At 47.2% G+C, this 25,024-nt stretch overlaps 1 protein-coding gene across 1 annotated transcript in view; it reads right to left on the bottom strand.

The window, feature by feature from the left end:
* Positions 1-1,973: 1,973 nt before the first annotated feature.
* Positions 1,974-25,024, bottom strand: part of LOC149327070 (uncharacterized) — a 31,048-nt gene continuing 7,997 nt past the window's right edge. The window contains exons 2-3 of the mRNA XM_089565027.1: positions 16,317-16,637; positions 1,974-5,317 (exon numbers count right to left, since the gene is read on the bottom strand). Of these exons, the coding sequence (XP_089421153.1) occupies positions 5,022-5,317; positions 16,317-16,637 (617 nt within the window). The 3' untranslated portion in view covers positions 1,974-5,021. The remainder of the gene's footprint in view (positions 5,318-16,316; positions 16,638-25,024) is intronic.

Below are 25,024 nucleotides of genomic sequence, written 5' to 3' on the forward strand. Positions count from 1 at the left end.
ATTCCTCTCGGCACATTACAAAGTGCTTCAAATTTGCGCATCTCCATTAGTATAACCTCCAACTCGCTAGCGGTGACAGATGTGGTTTGTTCTTCGTAGCTACTGGCCATGCCGTGACGCGCTCTGCAGGAAATTCTACCATAGGAAAGGTAATTTGGGTGCATAACTTCTCAGCATCGGCAGGCTGTAGCTGCATGATGAAGCGATCTCCGAGCACATCTTGCGCGTTTCCGGTGATACTAAGGGAGTAGCTTACATCAAACAGAAAAGAGTAAAGATGGAGTTATCTGTCCTCTAGAGCACTTCCTTTTATAGAAGACAGCTTACTCGCCTTTCACTCCTTTCCGTTTGCGGTGTACTACTGCACTCAGTATCACCTGAAACACGCATAATGTGCTCGGAGATCTCTTCATGAAAAAACTAGAGCCTGCCGATGCAGAGACGTTATGCAGGGAGTGCGCCAGAGAAGAGCTTACTGCCTTTTGAAGCGACAAGCTTTACTAGGCTTGTCAACACCGCGCTTCGCGTGAGCCACCCCTCGGCGCTGCCGCAGCGCGCGTTACCTCTCCACTTCTCCTCCTCGCCGCCGGATTACCCCTCGCCGCCGCCGTACCAAGAGGAGAAGGTTCTTTCGCAAGGCAAGGCGGCGGCGGCCATAAAAGAGGCCGCGCGCTACGGCGCGCTACTTCGCCACTTCTCCTCGCAACCGTTTCACCCCTCGGCGCTGCCGCGCGGTCGCCGCCGCCCTTCCAAGAGGACAAGATTCTTTTTCAAGGCACGGCGGCCATAAAAGAGGCCGCGCGCTACGACGCACGCTACGTCGCCACTTCTCCTCCTCGCCACCGTTGTACCCTTCGCCGCTGCAGCGCGGTCGCACCGCTGTCCCAAGAGGAGAAGGCTCTTTCGCAAGGCGTTGCGAGAACGCATGAGCGGCGGCGGCGGCCGCAGAAGAGGCGCAGGCATTCGCCACGGAAGGAGGAAAAGAAGACCCAGAAGTGATAGCGAGGGAGTTGGCTACTGCGCTGGCCTCCTCGCCACCGGTTGCCCTTTCGTTGCAGCCGCGTGTTTACCGCAGTTGCTACGCATGCGGAAGTAAGGCTAATAACGCGCTTGCCTACACCGTTATCATGGTGCTTCCAGTGCGTTGTGCGCGAACTGCGACAGCCATGACGTGAAACAAAGCATAACTGCGGCTTTTCGCTTGTATATCCAGGCTTAACCAGAGCTAAGCCCCTGCCAATTTTTTACTCGCCCATTGGCGTATTCTTGTTTAGAGTGTAGGGCTGCCTTCAGTCACTGAGATGTCCATAATAATGCAGTCTACCCATTGAAGGCTGTAACTGTCAAGCCCAAAGTATCACATGTGATGCAGACTCAACAAATGTGAGCAGCTTTCTCTTCTTAACCCCCCCCCCAAAAAAAAAAAAAAAAAAACGAATTTAGGGCCGTATCGCGCAAACCATATTTTCTACCAGAGGAGCTCAATGCATGGTGTGATGTTAGTGGCTTGAAGCCGTAACACATTTCATAAAGCTCTAGAGTACCATGCTCCCATTTCATAAAGAGACCTCCCCTTTATTAATTGAAATCTCTCTCGCGAAACGTGTCCGTCGCGGCCAGGTTCGAACTCGGGAACTCCGGCTAAGTAGCCAAGTGCCCTAACTAGTGAGCCACCGCGGCGGGTGAGATCAAATGCACGGCAAGAAATTTTGTTACATCCTCTACAACTGTCTTTTTTATTATTCTAAAGGCATTACCCGGCTCGTTGTGAGAAAATTCCGACGGAGTGATAATGCCGTGGTAGGCACGCATATCAAACATGTGGCAGTGACACCCCACACGAGTGTCGTCATCACCATCAATGCGTCTCTCCCCCTTCCGAGAAGGGCAAGTCGACTTCCGCGGTGAATGGAGGAAGGTTTAGGGACACCCTTCTCCTGCATGGGGTCACTATCACCTGACTCGGATAACAAAGTAGACCAGGCTTAAGATGCGAGCGGCTGGCCCCCTCCGCAGCATGCAATGGTCGAGATGGCACTGTCCCACCTGACTCGATATGGTACACATAATCAGCGGTGTGCATCCTCCGCGAGATAGACTTGGAAATACTGCGCGCCGCTGTCCTATTCATGTAAACGCGGTTAGAGATTGCACAAACGGGAAAGTCCGCGTCACCGCTTTCAGTTGGCCTTCAACTTTCGGAGAGTGAGGGGACTCTGCTATGGAGTCTTCATCGTGCAAGTTCATTCGCTCACGCCTACATCAAGCGAGACAGCAAAGCGTGGCCGGAGGCGGCAGTTCACTGTCGATGAAGTGCGGGAGCGTCGCGATGCAGCCAAACCTGCGAAAGGAGCTGCTGCAGCGAAGCAACTTTCACTAGCCATATCGCCCATAATTGCTCAGCGACAATCAGTGCTCACGAATTTACAAATCATAAGAATTGCTTACGTGGGCCCATAAACTTTATAAGAACCAAATTTTATTCAAAAGTAATGAGAGAAGAATTCCCCGACTATATTCGCAGCTATTTGTTACATGCAAGAAATTGTAATGAAGATTGTGAACATGTGCTACAAGATCCTCTTTCGCGATTGGTTTATGGTTCATAGGGTTAACAGCTCAAGAAGACTCTAACTATGAGACACACCGTAGTAGAACGCCCTGGATAATTTCGACCACCTGGGTTTTTTTTTCTACATCTGCGTCGTACAGTACATGGCACTCTAGCATTCTGTCCCCACAAAAATATGACCGTCACAGCCTTGACCGAACGCGTGCCTTTTGGGCAGGGAGCCGAGCGCCATAACCACTGAACCACCGCAGCGGGAGATCATCATTTCCCTTCCAAAAAAATTGTACTACTTGAGATCTGAAAATATTACAGATGTACCTTTTAATAAGCTAAGAAAGGAAGTAATTTTACTTCCGGAAATGTTCGGCGAGGATAGCAAAAAAAAGGCTAATAAAGCGTGAGATGTAACGCACCTGCCCCTGTTAATTCAAGGAGCACTTTCAATATATTTCATCATCAGTAGGAACAAGAATAGAAAAAAAAATTGTAGGAATGCAACCAATATCAGAAGAGAAACACTCAGCTCTGCCCGGACCCACTTCACACATAAATCAATGACAGAATATGAGGACTAACATCAGAAATCCAGAATACATTATAGGGAATGCAAAGTTAACAACTGAGCAGTACACGTTTCATGCATAAAAGCAAGCAGTAAACAAAAATCATTCCCAAAATATAAAAAATGAGTGAACACTCTACAAACCTCATGCATTTTTAAAATAAAACTTCAGGCTAATTTTAATACCTTATGAATTTATCACATCGAACATAATTACAAGTACCTTTATAACTTCATATGGGATTTACTCTTTACGATATGTAGTTGGGATCACCCAATTCTTTTTCGTACTTAAAATAGCATTTGTGCTTAGCTGTCATATCAACATTTCATATCCTTGAGCGGCAACATGTCCCATTATTCTTTAGATTTTGATTTGAGTGCCGAAAGCATGTCATGCAACAAAAACAGTTTTTTGGTGTCTATATAAGCAACATGTCCTCAATCATTCTACATAATACACACGATTCTTCGTTGTACAGCTATGGTGTATTCTATGTGCGGTGCGTTGTGTGACCGGAAATCAGGGAAAGCTGCTATTTCTACAGTTTCATATGTCCGCAATTTTTTTATTTGAGCTCTACGTGCACTATGAGTGTGCAACGTTGCAGAAAATCTTAACTGAAAAAATAAATGTGCAGCCTATAGCGCAACCAGAAAAAAATATAAGGGCGTTTTGCCGCCGAGTTAGAACTAGCTTTACAATCACGAAACTTCCCGCGTTTCTTGCACGCTTAGGACTGCCGTCATGTAGACAGCATTCTGACGATTGCTTTGCAAGCCAAACTCAGAACCGAGTGAAGAATAGTTCACCGACAGCTGTATTGTTCATATTTTATGAAGCATCTTGTGAAATGCCTGGAGTTTTTTTAACTCACATTGGGGCTAAAAGGCTTTCCATCTCTCATATTTCTTAGAAGGGCAGAAAAACAGTTCTTTTATGGTTCATCCTAAGAGTATTTAAAAATAATTCAGCAAAAGCAGAAGATGAATTTCCTGAAAAAAAATAGTAGGGATGGAATTTTTGTAATAAGCAAATTAGGTATTTCCTGCGAACAATTCGTGTATTTTCACGTGAAATGCATGCAAAAACGCTGTTCCCACGGCTCTACCCGCTTCCTTCTAAGTGAAGAAAAGTTTGCATTGTACTCTTGGGTATTTTATTCATGCATCGATTACAGATGCATGTAGAAATCGGTATTAGAGGCATGGACGCGAGTCATTAAAACTGCGCCTGCGGAGTCATTTGCTACAGCGAATAACGTGCACGCCATAAATCACTATGCAATCGTACAGAAAAAAAAGTTTAAGAAACGCTGGCAGTTTCCTCCTAAGACATACCACGACTTCAACTGGTCGCGCTCGCTTCCTGCTTTTGGAGGCTTGCGCAGACCTACGCGACACTCAGTATTTTACATTTCGGATAACAATTTATAAATATTGGACCTCCAACTGGCGGCACCTAATGCAATTTTAGTGCTCCAAGGGTACACTCAGTATATGCGTATCCCTTCGAAGTAAATTAGATAGGGATTGCAGCGAACATCTTTTCAAGACGGCGAAGATCCCAGAGCGCTGTATGTGACTAATGGAAATGCCTTCTTTGCGCTTGCTGGAATTCGAAATTTGGAGTGTAACAAAAACTTAAATTTCAGCACTTTTGAACAGCGGGTAGCGCTACATCATAAGGAAACGAGCATGCTCCGGTAGCTATGCAAGTGGCTGACTTTCTTTCAAATTGAGCGTGCTACTTTGATAATCATTCATCATATCAAAAAACTCGCTTTATTTCAAATTCAGCTTGTTATTTTGAAAATCACTCATCACATCAAAAAACAATATTCGGCATGGAGAGAAATAAAATCGCAAATTTTTAACGTACGAAAGTTAAAAATATTCCGGCAAACTCCACATGGAGAAACGGCCGTACAGTACGCCGGAAGAGACTTCCACCCGGTATTGCGTTGGGCTGGTGGTGTTGAATACCAGGAAGGGGCGGAACGTTTTTTCGGCCCAGCAGCAGCGATCGCTGTCTGTCGAAGCACATGATTCGCAGACCTTCACCCAGTAACCAGCGAAGCACTTTGAGGTGGATTCTGGAGGTCCTTTCCAATCGAGCCTCACAGACGATGCCCTCTTAACGGTCCTGATGGTCGCAGTGATACTCGAAGGTGGCTCTGGGACTGCAGGAAACATAGACGGAAGAGTTTAAATGACCAACGCAGCAGAAACATTAATAACTGTGCTGTAGACACTAGAGTAGGGGACACATAAGGATTGAGGAAAAGTCAAACATCTAAGCCATCGGTTGGGAAACACAATACTGCAGATTGGCCAGCACCGACATCATCGTGAGAAGATATCACGGCGACATCTCGCAAGGCACCCTGCGCTCACTTCACAGCTGTGTTCTTATCTGGGTGGCCACACTGGGGGCTGATTATACGACGGAATATATTACCTACCTGAAGCTACGTAAACGACGCTGTTCTGCAAAGGTAAGGAGCTAATTTACTCCATATGAGATGCCTGTTACTATCTTTCATTTCACGGAAGCTAAGTGCTGCATTTCTTTTTTATATCTGACACTCTACTCTCAGTTTCAGTTTGTTATTTTCATTACGATAGGTAGCACAAAGTACAGAATGTTGCAGCAGGAGGTCTGAATGCTTTTGTGTACAGGAGAATGCTTTGTTACTACTTTCTAACAAATAAATGTAATCACAAATATTTTCCGCTGACAGGCGGACCTCATGTTAGTAAATGCACAAAAAATCTCTTAGTTGTCTGGGTGCTGCTATAATAAAACAGCAAAAGGGGAGTAAGCGTTATCATAAAAGTGTGTAACGAAAGAAGAAATGTTCTAGCAATATAGTAGCTTTGGGAAAACAAGGAATGAAAATGAAAGGTTTAACTTCAAATATTATAGAGAAGAAACGGACAACCGGGATCTGAACAATAAAAAATTGCTGAAAAAAAACAAATCTAAGCGTTTCAAGTTGTTTTCAACACGTTATTTTTCAGGAAGTCACAGAATAATGGTGAATTTCCGCCTCAGCACTTGGCCGTATTGGACACCTTCCCCCGTCGACCACGTGTAGCTGTCGCTGAGCACGCGTCTCACTTCCAGCGATCAGTTCCAGCGAAACGCGTGTCACGCGCTTCGTGCAAAAGTCCATTTTCATTGGGCGTGCCTCCGGTCCCGTATCGCCTTAGTACGGCTTGTGCTGCCCCGTGTTGGGGTTGAAGTAGTTGAAATGTAGTCGAGGTATAACTCTTACAACTGGTTTACTCATGGGCCCGGCCCAGTAAGAACAGAATAATGAAGGCAGGAAAGATGGAAAGGTTACTTATTAATGTGATAAAAAATAAATTTTCGTCTCCTCAAAATCACAAGGCTTCTTTACAAAGGAAAGCCCTGACTGGCCAAGAGGGCTGAGGCGTCATCAAAATCGGAGGGCCCGAATTTTCTATTACCGCCATTTAATGTGACACAAATTTAGGCTAACCGTAAACTCTATTTCTCCTTTATTCGCCAACTAGTCTCCCCAACCTCGCCCTAAAACTCTCGATAGTTCTTACGAATACACCACTATTCCCTAAAATTCCAACTAATACCGCTAATTAATCTTATGGGGTGGGTTTACTTCCAAAATATTTTGGGTCGTCTATAAAACGTGGTGGTAGATCGACTTCCAAGCGACACATCGAGAACAGCGCAAATTTCACGAAGGATGCAGAAAGGGACGATAAAGACGCTGACTAACAAGACGAGACACGTGCGCCGACAACTAAGTTGTAAGTGGGCGCCTGTGTCTCATCTTCCCTCTCTGCGTCCTTCGTGAAGTTTGCACTGTTCTCATTGGGCTGGACAGCCCACCAGTTCATGATGTGTTCTTTATTTCCAAACAAGATTCCATTTTGTTTAGGGTTTTTGTTAAGGCCCCCAAGATTTCCTCAAAAAAGAGGTGCGAGAGTTTGCACCTATAGTCTTTGAGGTTCGCTATTTCAGCTGCTTTGCGTAACCAAACTTTATTGGGTTTTATTTGCCTTGACAAAGTAACTATCAAAAATAAAGAAAATTTTTGATGATTTAATAGTGAATGAAGCGTTTGTTTGATTGTCTGCAGGTATTTGTGAACAAGAGTCACTTCTTCGGCCTTAGCTTTGCACTCATTTGTGCTTAAATGTGACTGATGTGTCTGTTTCGATTGAACTGGATCATTCTGTATTTGGCATACAGATCATTCTGTATTTGGCGCCTAGTCTTGATAGTCTGGCCTTCTATGAAGCTCTAGATACCGTACTTGCTATCTTATCTAAAGAAAATAAGTTTGCAGTTATTATGATGACATAAACATGCATTTAGTGGACCAATGCTCACAGCAACTAGTACATCAGCTGCTTTAAGGGCTATGGAGTTTAATCATTAATAGATCTTTAAACTCGATGCACTTCAATCTTGTTTTGCTCTCTCATTGGTCATGCATCACTCAAGCTTCTCTATCCTCCATCGGCTTTTATTATTAGGGCGGATGTCACTAATCATTATCCAGTAGCTGATAACTTTTCAAAGTAGCCTTCGCGCCATAACAAATTTTTGATTGTTGACACTTCCTTCATGCAATAGCTTCTCTCGTCTGGTCGAATAAACCTTCGATAACTGACGCTTACATGGCATATAGTACTTTCTCATCCATAATTAATAAGTGCTTGGATTCCTGTACATCAACCGTTATATTCCGCAAGAACTATTCCCCTTCTAACAACCCATGGCTTACGAAATGTCTTCTTACGAGTCTTCGGAAGAAGGGAAATTTACAAAGGAAAACTAAAGGAGAACTGTTTAACACTCGTCTACATGAACGTTGCAAAAAGCTGTGACAACACTTTTGAAAAATGCCAGGAAAAGTAATTACGAAAATCAATTCCTTACGTCCGGCTCGAATTCCAGTGATGAGTGGCGCTTCGTCAACTCTTTTCTCAACCGGAACTCAAACTCATCTATACTAACTGTCATTCACGACGGTATACCTATTCATTGCCCTGTAGACATTACTAATGCTTTCAGGGAATTCTTTTCCCGTCCCCCCTACAGCTCCTACTTCGACCTACCCTGACTGCCCCGCTTTCTCTGCGCATTCGTCCTCCATCGTCCTTACGTCACCTGCTGAGGCTAAAACCATGATATTAAATATGGAACCCTCGTCCACTGGTTTAGACAACATACGTGGAAATAATGTGAAAGCGATTGCAGATGACATTGTTGATGTCCTCATACCTATAATTAGCTTAATATTTGACTATGGCGTTTTTCCCCAAGAGCTAAAGAGAAGTTGTGCTAGTTTTCAAAAAAGGCGATGCAAATCTTATGAATAATTACTGGCGCATCTCTATCCATTCATATTTCAGTAAAATGATAGAGAAATTGATTCAATGAGGACTGTCTATTTGTATAGAAATATTTAACCTGCTGCATGCGAGACAATTGATATTCTGGCACGGTTTCTCCAATAACCTTGCCTTCACTTCATCGAAAAACGCTAAACTAGTAATGGATAAATATGACTACGTCGGTTCTCTCTTCGTTGATTTTACTAAAGCTTTGGACACAATTAAGCGTGATGTTCTTATTGCTGAACTTGCGTCTTATGGTATTAATAGGATTGCTTTAAAATTTTTCGTACTTTTTTTAAATTTTTCGTACTTCCCTTTTTAACTGTGAGCAAATATTCTGTATATTAGGTTTCTTTATTAGCAAAAAAAATTTACATGGATGTCCCACAAGGTTCCATTCTAGTTCTGCTTCTATTTCTAATCTGCATGAATTGTCGTCCTCTCTATCTCCTAACACCGATTGCAACGTTTATGCAGATGAGACCACTTTCATCTCTCCACATAATCCTTAGATATGTTAACATCCAAGCTCAATTATGATCTTATTGATATTGCTATTTGGTGTACTAAAAATCCTGCTAAATCCAAGTTCATAGTGTTTACCTTTAAAGCCTACAACAATTTCAACTTTTCTTTTAATCAACTTCTATCTCACATATCCATCGGATCGTTGTACATTTCTTGGTGCAGAAATTGAAGTTTACCACAAACACATTCAAGAATTTCGAAACAAAAAGTCACACAGGATCACAATTATTCTAAACGCACGACATTAATTTAGTTTACATACATTAATTCAAGTCTACTATACTTTCATTCATTATCATCGTATTATTGATTCTCTTGGGGTCAGACATGTCATCTTTCTGCCCTTCATTTTATGCAGAACCAAGCGGTATGGATATTTACTTAGTCAAATAAGGGTTCCTCCATTAGCTCTTTATACTCTCAGCTGAACGTCGTTCGTATTTAAGAAGTCATAAAAATTAACCTTGGCATATTTGCTTATCTTGTTTTAAAAAAAATTGGCAGAGGCTTAGCCTGGTTAAGCCCGGAAGGCTGCGAAAGCAAATTACAAGCAAGTTTAGCCACTACAGTAGTGAAAGGCGAAAGCCTGAGTTCTGCACGGAACGCCGATATCATCTCAAAGTGCTATTGAGGTGTCCACTAAACCACAGAGTTGGTAAGGCGCCTTTCCTTTCCTCCAAATCAACGCAATCTACAACGCTATTTCAGGGCGCATCAATGAATGCCGCAAATAGCTTAAAGTGCTATTGAGGTGTCCAGTAAACCACAGAGTTGGTAAGGCGCCTTTCCTTTCCTCCAAATCAACGCAGTCTACAACGCAATTTCAGAGCGCATCAATGAATGCCGGAATTAGCTTAAAGTGTTATTGAGGTGTCCACTAAACCACAGAGTTGGTAAGGCGCCTTTCCTTTCCTCCAAATCAACGCAGTCTACAACGCTATTTGAGAGCGCATCAATGAATGCCGGAATTAGCTTAAAGTGCTATTGAGATGTCCACTAAACCACAGAGTTGGTAAGGCGCCATTCCTTTCCTCCAAATCAACGCAGTCTACAACGCTATTTCAGAGCGCATCAATGAATGCCGGTATTAGCTTAAAGTGCTACTGAGGTGTCTAGTAAACCAGAGTTGGTAAGGTGTCTTTCCATGAACGCCACAACAGAGGTCAAGCTAAAGGTGAAACGTTGGTCCGCCGGGACGACGCTGAAGGCTCAAAACCTAGCGCAGTATTGGTTCAGCAATAAAAAATGAGAGGGCACTGAGGAAACCGCATTGGAGTAATGCGAAAGCATTGACGCCTCCGTGCCGCCTCTAATTGCTCCTCTTCGCCTCTAGTTGCTCCCCTTTATTAATTCATTTGCTTCACACTTAATTCATTTAACTCGGAATTGAATATAAAAATTTACACGTAATTCACAATTAGTTAACAATTGATTTACTCTAATTCTCTTTTAATTGATTGCAATCTGTCGTTAGGTCCCACTATACCCACATTAATCCACCTCACTTGATAATTAATTGACATTTATTCCCTGTAATGCACACTAATTCTCATTCATCTAGTACTGGCGTTTCTATAATTTGTTAATTATTGATTGGATTTCGAATAACTAAAAGCCCCTTTCGTTTCACCTCGGTATTTACATCGGACATTCAAATTTCGCGCCGTACATTGGCTCCCCGATGTTTAGGTCACGTGGACCAACCACGCGGTACATCACATGGTGTGTGACGTGATACTGTACTTCCGGCGGTTCAAATTTTGCGCCCCTCCTGGCCGACAACGGCCACTTATGGTCACTTTCTTGGTTCTGTTTTATTCCCTAATGATCCGATCGGCACCAAAATTTTTGCGCCGCGTTCTCACACCATCCTCCTTCGATTACAACACTTTTTAAACGATATCTCTTTATAGTTTCCCACAATCGCTGCGGACACAGTTTTGATGAAAGAAAGCTGCGTCATAGGCTAGTTATGCTTTCGCATTAATAAACGTAACATCCTATTGTACACACACATCCAAGAACTGATCAAACATGACCCCACTAAATTTGCATCCCACAATGATTTTGCGCTACCAAAAGTTCGAACCATGTAATTCAAACTGTCGGTTTTTGTTTAATAGGACTATGGAATTCATTGCCTTACAGTATAAAAACTGTGCCTCCTGTGTATTCACTTACATGTAAACTCTGTTCCTTCGTTAGTTACTCTTTATTATGAAGCTTTTTTATTCCGCATTATATCTATTTCTGATCGAAACTTCACTCTTTGTGCTCTTGTTTAATGAACTTTATAATGCTGTATTTTTAAATATCGCTAACAATTTTCTATTGATACTGTAACGTACTTGTTGACGAAGGGGGCTTTAATACCAAGTGCGAAGACAGACAAGACCACGCAAGCTGGGGCAGCAAAGGCGACAGATTCCACACGGCGCGAGCCCTACTTCGTCGTCGACAGCTATGCGCCACCTAGCAATGCTAGGTGGCAATATGCAGTGCTGCTCTATGGTGCTATTTGTTATTTTTGCATTTGGACATACAGATCCCGCTACAGTGTCAAACTCTGGAACCTCTTTCTGTAACCTTCTACATAAACATAGAATTTGCAATTACTTCTGAACAAATTTTCAAATTTCACTCTTTGTGATTAGCTTATTGACTTTAAATAGTATGACGGATAATTATGCATGCCTTAAAGAAAAACAGTGCACTCAGAAGTTAGCTAGAGTAATTATCGGTCAGCCAGTCACGCAAAAAAACACACAGTCAAGAATAACTATTATCATCAACCGCCTTCCCCGCGGCTCTATGTTTAGCGAAAAAAATGACGAAATATTATTAAACCAAATTATTAAACCAAATTAATTAAACCAAATATTAAACCAAATATTAAACCAAATTAAGAAAAAAAAGTATTATGACGAAGGTTTTCAAGGCCGAGCCAGGACAGAAAAAAAAAGAAATTGTGCTCTAGAGCACATTTGAATGCAGAGCTATGAATTTCATCTCGTAAGCTGTTCGTCAAAATTCAAGGTGTCACTTGAAAAGGCTGGAAGTACAAGCAAGCGAGAACTCCGTTTCCTAAATTACCCTGCCTGTGCAGATGGGGCGCTTCTATTTCTGAAGGTGTGACACACTGTCTGTTTAAACAATCATTCGTTGTTGCGTAAAGCATACTACATTTTTCTTACAAGGCAGCGTCTCCCGGTCGTGTTCTGTTCTGTTTTCGGCTCTTGTGCACCGCATAACTTTAGCTATTATGCATACTTGCCAGGGCGCCTTCCAAATAAAAATTCTGCTTTGATTCCACTCGGCTGAACCTGGTTACTTGGACCAGAAGGTCGGTTAGGCTTCGTTAGACATGGCACCGGAAACTTTCACAGAAAAGTTCTTCGATACTCGCCTAATTCGAACATCTGTAATTTACGCGCTCATAATAAAATTATTCATGAACGCCTAAGTACATAACTCGAAGGTAGGTTTGTAAGTCATCCGCTGGGAAATCGCCGTACATTGTTTGTTAGAGTTTCAGTGGGTGCCGCATGAGGGCGCTACGACTGCATGCCATGCACGGAGGAAATACACCGAAAACGCACTTCGCTACTCGATTAATTACGATATCTGCAATTGACAAGCTCATAGTTAAATTATTCATGCACGCTGCAGTAAATATCTCGAAGATACGATTCTTAGACCTCTTTGAATACACTAGACGCGCCTTGATTCACTTCGAACAGACAAACAGCAGTGGTGCGGTGACTCATCTCAGCCCCAAAAGTTCTACGTGTGGTTCGGTTCAAGGCGCCCAAAACCGTTTTGTTATGCCGAAATAGAATTTTTGTGTGTGCCGCCTAAATATATTGCCACGTATCATTGTATTGTTTGTTCGTTCACGCTCAAGGCTGCAGGAAAGGGCTGTTATCATTTTTGTTCGTGACGCGAGAAGCGACCGGACTTATCTCGATTGTTCACAGCCATGAACAGCTGCATCTACGTGTTTCTAGATTACTCTAGATGATCTCGACCTGTTATCTCGAAGTTTCCTTGCCGGCTTTAAATTGAACGATGCCGCGAGCAGCGGGCATTCGTAGTTCGACGATTGACGAGCACGCTTGTTGCTTACGCCGCCACTGAGTGATTCAGTTCTTTTGAGGGCGCAAGTCAGCCCAAATAAAGAGCTTCGTTTGAAAGTATTTCTGGTGTCTTCCTGACCGCTGGACTGCCGTCACTACAACGTGACATCTGGTGGAGGTGCTGGGTAGCCTTTCATGTTCCGGACACCCCCTACAAGCCGTGACGCCAGCCCTCTGAGTCATCAACCGCAGGACCTGAGTCCAGTCCACCGCGCTAGCCGAGGCCTGCAAGGGGACGCACCAGAGTTCGGGAATCTGCCGGACCCTACCCGGAAGCGAAAGCCAGCAGCAACGTCCACCATGAGCTTGCCCCAGACGACGACTCCAATCATTCTGCAGCAGCCCCGGGTGCCACCAACCTTCGACGCTTCGCCTGGCGCCGACCCCGAAGAATGGCTGGAGCAGTTCGACCGAGTGGCTGTCTTTAACAACTGGGACGATGCCATGAAATTTAGGTTCGTCTTCTTCGCCCTGGAGGGACCAGCAAGAGTCTGGTTTGAGAATGAGGAAGCCAGCCTCGCGAATTGGGCAACCTTCAAAGAGCAGCTTCTCAAGACTTTCACAAACGTCGAGAGAAAGGAGAGAGCCCAGCAGCTGCTACAGTCTCGCATACAACACCCAAACGAGACCGTTGCAGTGTACACTGAGGAGATGAAGCGTCTCTTCCGGCGTGCCGACTCGAACATGAAGGAAGAAGAAAAGGTCAAGCTGCTTATGCGAGGAGTTAAAGAACAACTCTTTGCCGGCCTCGTACGGAACCCACCGAAAACCGTGGCGGAATTCATAGAAGAGGCCTCCACGATGGAAAAAACACTTGACTCCCGAGCCCGCCAATATGAGCGCCACCAGCGCGTTTTTTCAGCAAACTGCCTGGACGCCGCTAACAACGATAACCTGCGGGAGGTTATACGCCAAGTAGTACGAGAAGAGCTCCGACGATTGCTGCCAAATGGAACGCAGCCGCAGGTTTCACCACTTACTGACGTAATCCGGGACGAAGTTCAACAGGCCTTGGGTGTGACGCCGACACCCACGCAGCCTCTGCAGCCCCCAGCCATGACTTACGCCGCAGCTGTGCGCCGTCCTGCACCTCGACGACGGGACCCAAGCCCCTATCGCCCACAGCCAGCTGCGTTCCACTCCATGCATTTAAGCGAAGTGCGCATTGCTGGAAGGAGCCGGTTCAAGTCGTCAAACGTTTTTCTCAGAGTCTTCGGTCCTGCTCAGGCCTGCAACACCTTTCTGGCCGGAAACATTTATTGCGCACTCCCGGTATCGCACTGCGCTAAACATCATAACCAGCGTTTTCACCGAATATTTCCGGGTTTTATTTGGGCATCCAGTGTCGAGCCGATGCAACGTGATAATCTTTTCAGGCCTGTCTGTGTAGGAGGATTGGGCTTAGTTCAGCTGTATGTGAGACAGTTAGTTGCCCGTTTCTTCTTTTTTAGTGATTGCTGCTATCCGAATATTAGAGCGTTCTTGCAGGTTCATTTCATATCCCTGTTTCCAAACTTAGCGGTTTTTTCAAATTTTACTGTGCTCCCCTCTTTACTCTAATTTATGGATGAAGTATGTGCTTCTGATGAATTTTTGGCAGTTCGATTTTCTAAAAAGAACTTATTTTGTGTTTTGCGTAAGAGACGGTAAAGGGGTTTGATAACGAAGCTCTTTCCGCAGCCATTCTATCAATCTGTGCATTTTGGCCAAAAGGGTCATGACGGGGTAACGCGAGTGTGCAAGATGCCGATCCCTCTTTGCACCAAAAAGTTTTTCTACAAATTACGCACCGAAATTCTACCTGTCAACACGTGGCTCTATAGCAAAAACATTTTTGTGTTTTTTTTTAACTGCAGTCTGTGCATTATATCGGAAACAATTGAACACTGCTTGATTACCTGCAAGCATCGGATTTATTTCGCAATGCTTTGCACAGAACGCTCAAGAAAGACTTTGTTTTAAAATCCTACAGTTTTGGTTACCTGCGGCTACTCAGCTTTATTGCGAACCATATGACGTTTTTCTTGATTGGACTTCATAGCCTGTGGAAAACGCGCAGGCTGAACCACAACGCTGAGCCTCTTGTCTCAGCCAGAAGACATTTCACTCGACTAATGCTCCCACTAAGGGAAATTTATGATAAATGAGACTTTCTGTCAGACTGCTTTCCGCTGTTGATGCGGTGTCTATGCCTGGCGCTCCTTTATTTTTGTTGCTTTCTGTCAAGCAAATGCAGTTCATTGAATAGCTGCGTGCGTTTAAATAATCTTTATATACCCGCTTTTTGTACATACATGATTTGTATAGTAAATATTGTGTTAGAACAAAAAAACGTCGTGGTGGACTGGAAGCGTCCTCGTCTGGCATGCAGGAGGCCAGCTTACGATTCCTCATTCTAAAACAGCGCAAACAAGACAAGGACGACGGAATGAAAGGTACAACACGACCGCTGACAGCGAACTTAGGTCCCAGTTCGAGCACACGGCGCACATCATGCGAAACGGTAACCCCACCTGTACAGTAGATGGCGCTAGGAGTCGTGCCTGTCTTCTTCAGTAGTAATGTTTGCAGGTGTGGCAAAACCTGTTGCCAGAGTGCCTGCCAACTCGTCCAGGCTTCTACTTTGGCATATTTCGATTCCTACGTACACCACAATTTTTGCTTTTTTTATTATCTGAGGCCCATTCTGGGCAATATCTGTAGCACATCACGGCCTTCAAAGTTTCTACGCAAAAAAGTGGAGCTTTTACTCCAAAAAAAGAACCAAAGCTACCATTGCGATAGCGACAAAGAACCACAGAGGCCTCCCTGGAGGGACGTTTCATAGCCAGTGTGCCGGCGCTTTTACGCCTTTGCAAATGGTACTTTTTGCTTGCGGTGCGCATACATGGAGGCCAAACGCGAAGCGCCTAAGGCTGATGCCCTGTGAAGCATTTACAGTCTCTATAGCTTGTGCTCTGAAAGAGAATTTTGTGGTGTAAGCGACAGCAGCGTAGGAGATTTCTCCCATCTTGGCGAAAAAATATCTCGGGAATGAGGGGCCATTCTACACAATCAGTTGTGGCTATGTTCGTTGATGCTTATCAAGAAAGTTCCATTCAAATTACATAAAATTCTTTACCTTTTCCTGGTATGTAAATGCCTTCAATGGAGACTCCTCTGGAAGCACTCCGCGCAGGCCCTTTGAGGAGCGTGTGCAGTGTGAACCTGGCTTTCGTGCAAGTATTAAAGTTGTTGCAAGTAACTTGTGTCTGATTGGCAGGAAGTAGGATACCATTGGCGCAGGAGCCCCACTGGTAATGTTTCGAGCCATACGTGCCGCTTTCTTCGTAATCCATTTCTATCCAATAAAAGTCGAAGTTCCCCTCCGGCCGCTTCCAGGCTACGGTAAAGCTGCGAGGCTCCACGTTTTGAAGGCGCAGGTAGGTTGCATCAGGAGGCCCTGGAAGATAATTTTAAAATGTTCAGTAACAGAGACACAGGCAGTATTTGAAGAACTGTGATCTCTTGTGGCTGTTTTGCAATACATCGCTTTTCTTTCTGTCAGCTTTGATTTCAGCTTTGACAATCAGCTTTCATTGTCAGCGCGTGAATCAACCAGAAACACTGATCGCAAGGCGGAGTTTTCGAACAGGCAACGCTGTTCTTAGGTGAACGTCGACATCTAGCAGTGAAAAAGTAGACAAGGTAACAAAAATGCGCGTGCTTTTCTCGCTTACAAAATATTGGCGTGCGAAAAGGGGGAGCAGTGTATGTGTGGACAACTATAACTAAATGGTTGATATGTGAGATGTTATGAGCTATGTCATATAAGTTCAACTTTGCCAAGTCTGCCGCATCACCACGAAACACTTAGCGTATCTGAGAAATTATTTATTGGAGATTACAGCTTTTGTTCTCAGGGTGATCAGTGCCAGTTATTTTACAATGAGCGTTCGCAGTTGATGCATTAACCTTGATTCGTGCACCTGCGCATAAATATGTAACGATTTTTTTGTGGCGTTGGCAAGTTGAGTGGCCCGGCGCAAAGCTAGGCGTCGGAGGTATGCAGCTTTGGCATACTCGCGTTGTTTAGCGATGAGGAAGGGGCATCTGGGGTCGAGGGAGAGGTGGGTGTTTACCTGGCAATGAACGCACCAGGGCTGGGAACATATATGAGCGGAAGGGTCGGTGGGTAGAGGAGCAGCATAGCGACGGCACTTGGCCGGAACGCTGTCCTGGAGGCATTGGTGGGCGCGGTGTCCAAGAGCGAGACAACGGGTGCAAGTGGGAGGCTTAGGTTTATGGGGATGGCACCGGAAGGCAACGCGTTTAAAATACACAAAGTGGGGGATGACGGTTCCAGCGAAAGTTGTAAGCACCGATTGAGGGGTGCCCATCATGCGAGCAGCAAAAATATCAGATTCGAATGATTTGATATCGTGCATGAGGTAATCAGGGGTGAAGTGGCCACCGACGTTATGGATTACGCCGAGGCATAAGATGGGAGGATTAGGGGCATATGTTTTGATGTTCATAGGCTTACCGTGAAGCTGAATATATGCGTGATAGAAAGTAGGAGGTGGGCGGTGAGAGGAGAATGAGTTTTAAAAACACAAGGCTTTGGGCTGGCCTGGCCTGAAGGGTGATCTCTGCACTGCTCTTGGAGAGTTGTGCAGCAGAGATGACTGCGGCGTGTACGTCCTAGAGAAGTAGCTTGGGGGTGAGGGTACCAGGGGGAAGCTGGATCGCAACTGTGATAAGCTTAGAGCGGGGTCGGGTGGTGGAGGCAGGCTTGCGGCTGGCACCGACGGTGCTCCAGCCGATTTCAGTGGTTGGAATGAGTTTGGTCGTCGACGGGGGACGCCGTAACGTGCATGCCTTCTTACGAGTCGTCAGCCTGAGCCGCAATCTACGACGCAGGTACCGAGCTACAGGACTTGCTGTCAGAGGGAAGTGTGGTCGGAGTTGGCGCGGCGGCACTGGCGGCGGCGACGAACGCAGCCGGCTACGATGCGTCTGTCGGCCCGAAGCTCATGGCGTCCCTTAAAGCGTGGAATTGGCTAGCAGTGGGCGCTGCGGCAGAGACGATCGCTGCCGACTACGCCGCGGCCGTCGATCCGGAGATCCCAGCGTCGCTGACAGCGTTGACAGCGACGAGAATGAACGCCGTAGTGTAGGCGGTGTTGAACGCAGCCGATTGAGACATGGCTGTCATCGTGGTTGGAGTAGGCCCCGCGGCGGCCGCGTCGGAAGAAGCTGAGGCCGGCGAGGCATCAATGGGTCTCGGCTTCAGGGGCTTGGTTAAGGCCGTTGTACGATCGTTTTTTGGGCGGATCCGCCAGCGAGCGGACCGCTCGCTTTCAGCCTCCGCCCGGGCGTGGGGCGGAATTGTGTTGTACGATCACTTTGCTGCTGGCGGACGAGACGGATGGTTCGAACGTTCCGAATGGCGCTCCCGGCAGTGCCGCCCGTATAATCGCGTGCGGCGGTACAGGCATGTGTTTGTAGCGAAACACGTAGATATCTTGCGGTAGCAATTACCCATATTAATTGCGGCGTATTCAAGACAATATCCGTTGCGTCAACGTTTCTTTTGCTGCGGGATTTTCGTCGGCTGTGAGTCGGGCTGGGACGGCACGGATCTCGGTTCAGATGGCCCCGACGGCCGCGAACCAATTCGCAACAAAACTTCGCAAGATCGAAGGCGAGTCTGCTCATCTGAAGCGATTTCGTCGGAAACGATAGGTGTTTAGACCATTTCTACCCAAGAGACTGAAAAACGCGTAACATCGCAATCGAGTACTCCTCGTTCGACGATACGTTCTCACAACGGCCCGTGATTTCTGCCCCAAAATAACAGAATGCTGCCTGCCCTGAAAGTTATGCTGCCCCGACGATTTCACAACGACCACGCGATTTTTACTGCCTATTCTCGATCGGGCCAGGCTGCAGTACAGGCTGCTAACAACCGTCCGTAATTACAATCGGTTTAATCACATTTTTTTAAATAGTTTAGTTTACATGCTTAAAATTTTTAGTCATTCATAATAGCACTGCAGTGTTTTTGCAATTCTGACAGAGAAAAAAAAAATTGCACTTGCGGCCCTCCCCAAGCATTTTGCAAAGTCACTGTAATATGTAAACGGTCTTCTCCATGCCTCCCTATACCGTTACTGAAAAAGACATGCTTCTTATTCAATATATAAGGTGTGTGTGTCTGAATTGCGCATGCATTTAACATTCACAATTTAGCACAACACTGCTGTCAAACACAAACTGGGCATGAGAAATTATGTTTCCAGCTAATTGGAACAGGTAAAGTCAGTAGTAATTAAAGCAGTTCGGCATTTCACAGAACAGTGACACTGCAACAATAGTGGCCCCGCCGCGGTGGCTCAGTGGTTACGGCGCTCGGCTCCTGACCCGAAAGACGCGGGTTCGATCCCGGCCGCGGCGGCTGAATTTCTTGAAGGCGAAATTCTAGACGCCCGTGTGCTGTGCGATGTCAGTGCACGTTAAAGAACCCCAGGTGGTCGAAATTTCAGAAGCCCTTCACTACGGCATCTCTCATAGCATCAGTCGCTTTGGGACGTTAAACCGCAATAAACAAACAATAAACAAACAAGCAACAATAGTGATTTATTTTTGTTATGTTTTTCAGGCCATTATTAAACCCAAAATAAAAATAGCACTATGTGGCTGCTAAAAGTGTACGGCTTTGTTCTCCACAGTGACAGCGGGCCATCAAGTTGTGGTTGAGCATTCCTTCCTGAGCTCATATTGCAGTTGCACAAGCCTGAATGCAGTGTTGAAAAAAAGTATGGGAAGTTCTCCTAAAGGCCATGTCATTGTTTCTATGTACAAAACAAGGTGGCAAAAAACTCTGTGCAACTCCAAAGCATTCTCAAATGTCGCTGTGAATGCAAAGCAGGGTGGGTGCCTTTGTATTGCGTAAAAGTCTGCAAGTACATGCCATTGTCATTAATATAAATATAATGAGATATCGGAGCCAGTAAACTGTATTACAGGTAGAGTACATTCAAGAAACAATTTGAAGGGTTTACATGGCCATGGTTCCTTGCTTAGGCTGAGAAAGTAGTAGTAGTAGTAGTAAAAGACTTTTAATCGACCATAATTTACAGGCCGAGCATTTCGACCGCCTGAGCGACCAGAAGCCGCTGTTCTTCCCCATCAGCGCCAAGCCAGTCGAGCCAGGTGGTGCTGGATAGAGAGGGTGGGGGGCAGGAACCCGACTGCTGAGCAGCCGGGCAATAGAAGAGGCAATGGGCCAGGTCCGCATAGATACAGGGGCAGTTGGGACAGGAAGGGTCCGATCGATAGCGATAGAGGAAGAGGCGGGACGGGGAGATAACTGCATTCATCTGAATGTGCCGAAGAAGGCGAGACTCCGGCACCGTGAGTGATGGATGAGGGGGAGGGTAAAGGCGTTTGTCGAGGCGGAGCTCAAGGTAGACCTCTTTTATGGTGCGGCGAAGGGTGAGTCTCCCACCGTCCTCCGAGGGCTTGGGCCAGGGGATCAACGGTGCCCGGAAAAGTGTGTCGCGGGCGAGCTGATGGGCCAGCTCATTGCCGTCAATCCCTGAATGCCCAGGGACCCAGCGGAGGAAAACGATGGAAGGCTGCAGTGCGGAGACCGCTCGTTCGACCTCCTGTTGGAGAGAAGGGGTCAGAGTGCGTTTCTGTATGTGGTGTATAGCGGCTTGTGAGTCCGAATAGACTGTGTACTCTTGGAGAGAGGGAAGGAGGGAAAATGACTGGAGGGAATGCGCAATGGCGAGGACCTCGAGGGACAATGCGTCTGGAGGGTGTAGATACGGCCCGCTGGTGTGGGTTCCAGGAGCAGGGAGGTGTGGATGGTACAGGGCGTAGCCGCAGGAACCTCGAGGAGCCACGAAGGAGGCATCCGTGTAAGCTACACCCTGGGTATCAAAGAGAGGGGAATGGTGCTGTGCGGCCGCATGACGACGTCCGGCGTGCAGGACGGGGGACATGTTGGTCGGGAGGGGAAGGATACGAAGATTGGGGGCGGGGGTGGGAATAGGAGAGGTAAACGGGGAGATTGGAATGGGCGAGATACCCGCTTGAGTCAATAACGACTGACCCTGACGGGTAAGGGAAAGCCGGGCAAGCTGCGAGTCACGATGGAGACTGAGAAGAGAACGAAGAGGATGGAAGAGGCCTGTGGCAAAGAGCTTAGTGGTAGAGGTAGTGATAGGGAGGTTGAGAGCTGCCTTGTAGAGGCCCACAAGGGCAGTCTCGAGAGCGTTAAGTTGAGTCTGAGTGAAGGAAGCGTAGGGTGCAAAGTACAAGACCTTGTTGAGGGCCAGCGCGTGGGCAACTCGGCACGCGTGAGCCTCGTGGAGACCTGAGCGTCGAGTGACCACGCGCCGCAGGAGGTGAGTTACAGAGTGGCAGGTGGTGACAGCGCGGTGAAGGGACTGCACATTCTTAGCCGCATGCAAAGGGAAGCCAAGAACTTTGCACTGTGTGACGACAGGAATGGGACAGCCAGAAAGGTGGAGAGAGACGAAGTGGTTGTGTGAGCGCTGGTAAGAGGAATGGTTGAGAAGGAGAAGCTCAGATTTCTCAGGAGCAGGAGAGAGACCAGCGGTGGTGAGAAAGGAGTCGATGAGATCTAGGCCACGTTGCAGGGTGTCCTGTACGTGACTGGGAGAGCCAGATGAACACCAGAGAGTGATGTCATCGGCGTAAAATATATGAAGCAGGTCGGGAATTTCAGCTAGCTGGGAGGCGAGAGGGGCCATAGCGAGATTGAAAAGGGTTGGAGAGAGAACAGCACCTTGAGGAGTGCCACGGGTGAGGTGGTGTGGGTTAGACAAGTGGGTATTTACTCGAAAGCGAGCCACACGTTTAGAGAGGAATGAGCGGATATAGGAGTACACGCGGGAGCCACAATCCAAAGAGGCGAGTTGAGAAAGGATGTGATCGTGGCAAACACCGTCAAAGGCCTTGCGAACATCGACGGTCACAAGTGCGTAAATTTGAGTAGGTGTAGGGGACAGGAACGTTTGCTGGAGAATCAGAAACATGGCCTGTGCACAGACGCGGCGTCGGAAGCCAATGAGAGAATGGGGGAAGAACTCCCGTGCATCAAGAAAATCAGAGAGGCGAGTCAGAGCCATTCTCTCAAGGGTCTTACCAACGCACGACGTCAGGGAGATTGGGCGGAGGTTAGAGAGAGAGGGAGGTTTGCCCGGTTTTGGAATCATGGAAATAAGGGAGGATGTCCAGGAGCTCGGCAAGCAGCCGCTCTCCCAGGCCTCATTGTAGGTTTGAAGGAGGAAATATTTGTCGCAGTCAGGAAGGTTGCGAAGTGTGGTGTATGTAATGGCATCCTCACCGGGAGCCGAGCGTGTAGAATTAGCAGCGAGAGTAGATTCGAGCTCCCGGAGAGTGAAGCATTGGTCCAGATCGGGGTTAGGTCCACCCGAGTACACCGGGTAGGAGGGTGCCAGAGGGGGCGGGAGTTAGAGAGAGGCGAGTTGATCAAAAACTTCGGAGGGAGTCCCCTGAGGGAGGGCTTTAGCTATAGTGGGAGCAAGGGCAGGCTTAGTGCCAAGGAGGGATTTAAAGAGAGACCATGCGGATCGCAAATGCAATGCAGAATCAAGGCCATCACAAAGAGCACTCCAACGAGAGTGCTCGAGGGAGGCGCAGTGGGCGACGATCTCGGCCCGCAAAGCAGTGATCCGGGTGGAAAGTTGGGCATTGTGTGGTTGGGAGCGAAAGGAGCGTTGAAGACGTTTACGGCGACGCCATAAACGGAGAAGGTGAGGATCTGGGTCTTGGATTGGGTAACGAGAGCGAACGCGACGGCTACTGCACGTGAGCGCTGCAGAGATGCTCGACGTCCAGTCGTCGTAGGATTGAAAGGAGTCGGAGGCGAGATTAGTGCGAAAAGCATGCCAGTCAGTGTGAATAATCGGATGACAGCGAGGGATGTGGGAGAGAGAGGTGGTGATATGGATGAGAAAGTGGTCACTTAGAAGAGTTTCGGCTGTCACCTGCCAGTGAAGGGAAAGTGAACCCCGAGAGAAAGTGAGGTCGGGTGTCGTAGGGCGTTGTGAGGCATTGCCCGCTCGAGTAGGAGAGCCAGGAGTATTAAGAAGGGTGAGGTGGCATTCCTGGGCCAGACAATGGAGGAGGCGGCCGGGTTTGAGGGTTTGTGGGTAGCCCCAGAGTGTGTGAGGAGCATTAAAGTCACCACCAAAGAGGAGATGGGAGGTAGAAGAAAGAGAGTGAAGGAATTTGCCCAGAGCAGAGAACAAAGAGGAAGTGACAGGGGGGTTGTAAAAAGACAAAAGTACGAGTGAGTTGCGGGAAGAAGGGTGGTAATAAACCACACGAACTAAATATTTAAGGAGGGTGGAGGGGATGTCAATTTGCTCCACGAGCACGTCACTGCGTACATAAATAGACGCAAGTGGTGTGGCCGTAGTGGCATGGTAGGCGCGGTAGCCTGGGATATTCCGGGCCGTCCGGGTCTCCTGGAGAAGGAGAAAGTGAGGTTGGGAGGGGCGGGTGAGGAGATACTGGTGGAGGGGGGTCTTATTGTGGCAAAGATTTCGGCAGTTCCACTGCACAATCTCGAGGTCCTCGCCAAACGCCATTATGATAGTGGAGAGGAACGCGATGGTACGCGTTACTTCTTTTTTGCCGGGGGCAGTGACTCATGGACGGATTGGAGCATAGATTCGAAGGATTCCAATTGCTTTGATTGTGCTTGGAGGGTGGTAAGGATCTGGAGAACCGAAGTTTGTAGCTGAACCAAGCGAGTGTGATGTGCCTGTGTGGTGGTTTCTACAAGGTCAGCCAAAGGGGCTACCTCGGCGCTGGAGGAAGGAGTGGTGAACGAGGCAAGGTGCTCATTTAGCTTGCTAAGCTGGGAGGTAAGAGAGGAGGTGGTTGTCTGGAGGGTTTGAGTCAAGGCATGTATCTGCTGTTGTAGATCGTGGGAAATGCGCTGCTGCTCTCGCTGCTGGCGTTCCAGCATTGCGAGCCGGAGGTCGAAGGAGCGGCTCTCGTCAGTCAAGGATGGAGAGGGTGGTGTAGTGGAAGAGAGGGACGCTGGCACCGAGGATCCTTTAACTATGGCCGCGTAGGAGCCTGGTGGTGACGTGATCGGAGATGATGGAGATTCATGATTAGAGGAGGAGGAGGACGAGGCGGGGGAGGAGGAAGGGGTGGTGGGTTGAGTGGCCCGGCGCAAAGCTAGGCGTCGGAGGTATGCAGCTTTAGCACACTCGCGTTGCTTAGCAAGGATGAAGGGGCAAGTGGGGTCGAGGGAGGGGTGGGTGTTCACCTGGCAATGAACGCACCAGGGCTGGGCACACACATGAGCGGAAGGGTCAGCGGGTAGAGGAGCAGCACAGCGACGGCGCTTGGCCGGAACGCTGTGCTGGGGGCATTGGTGGGCGCGATGGCCTAGAGTGAGACAACGGGTGCAGGTGGGAGGCTTAAGTTTATGAGGACGGCACCGGAAGGCAACGCGTTTGAAATAAACAAAGTGGGGGATGACGGTACCAGCGAACGTTATGAGCACTGATTGAGTGGATCCCATCATGCGAGCCGCGAGAATATCTCTTTTGAAAGATTCCAGGTCATGCATGAGGCCATCAGGAGTGAAGTGGCCCCCGACGTAATGGATGACGCCGAGGCATGAGATGGGAGGATGGGGGGTGTAAGTTTTGATGGTGACAGGCTTACCATGAAGCTGAAGATGCCTGACAGAGAGTAGGAGGTGGGCGGTGAGAGGAGAATGAGTCTTTATAAACACAAGGCTTTGGGCTGGCCTGGCCTGAAGGG

This window comes from Amblyomma mixtum, chromosome 10, assembly GCF_055824585.1.
Source record: "Amblyomma mixtum isolate Tamu chromosome 10, ASM5582458v1, whole genome shotgun sequence".
Taxonomy (NCBI): Eukaryota; Metazoa; Arthropoda; class Arachnida; order Ixodida; family Ixodidae; genus Amblyomma; species Amblyomma mixtum.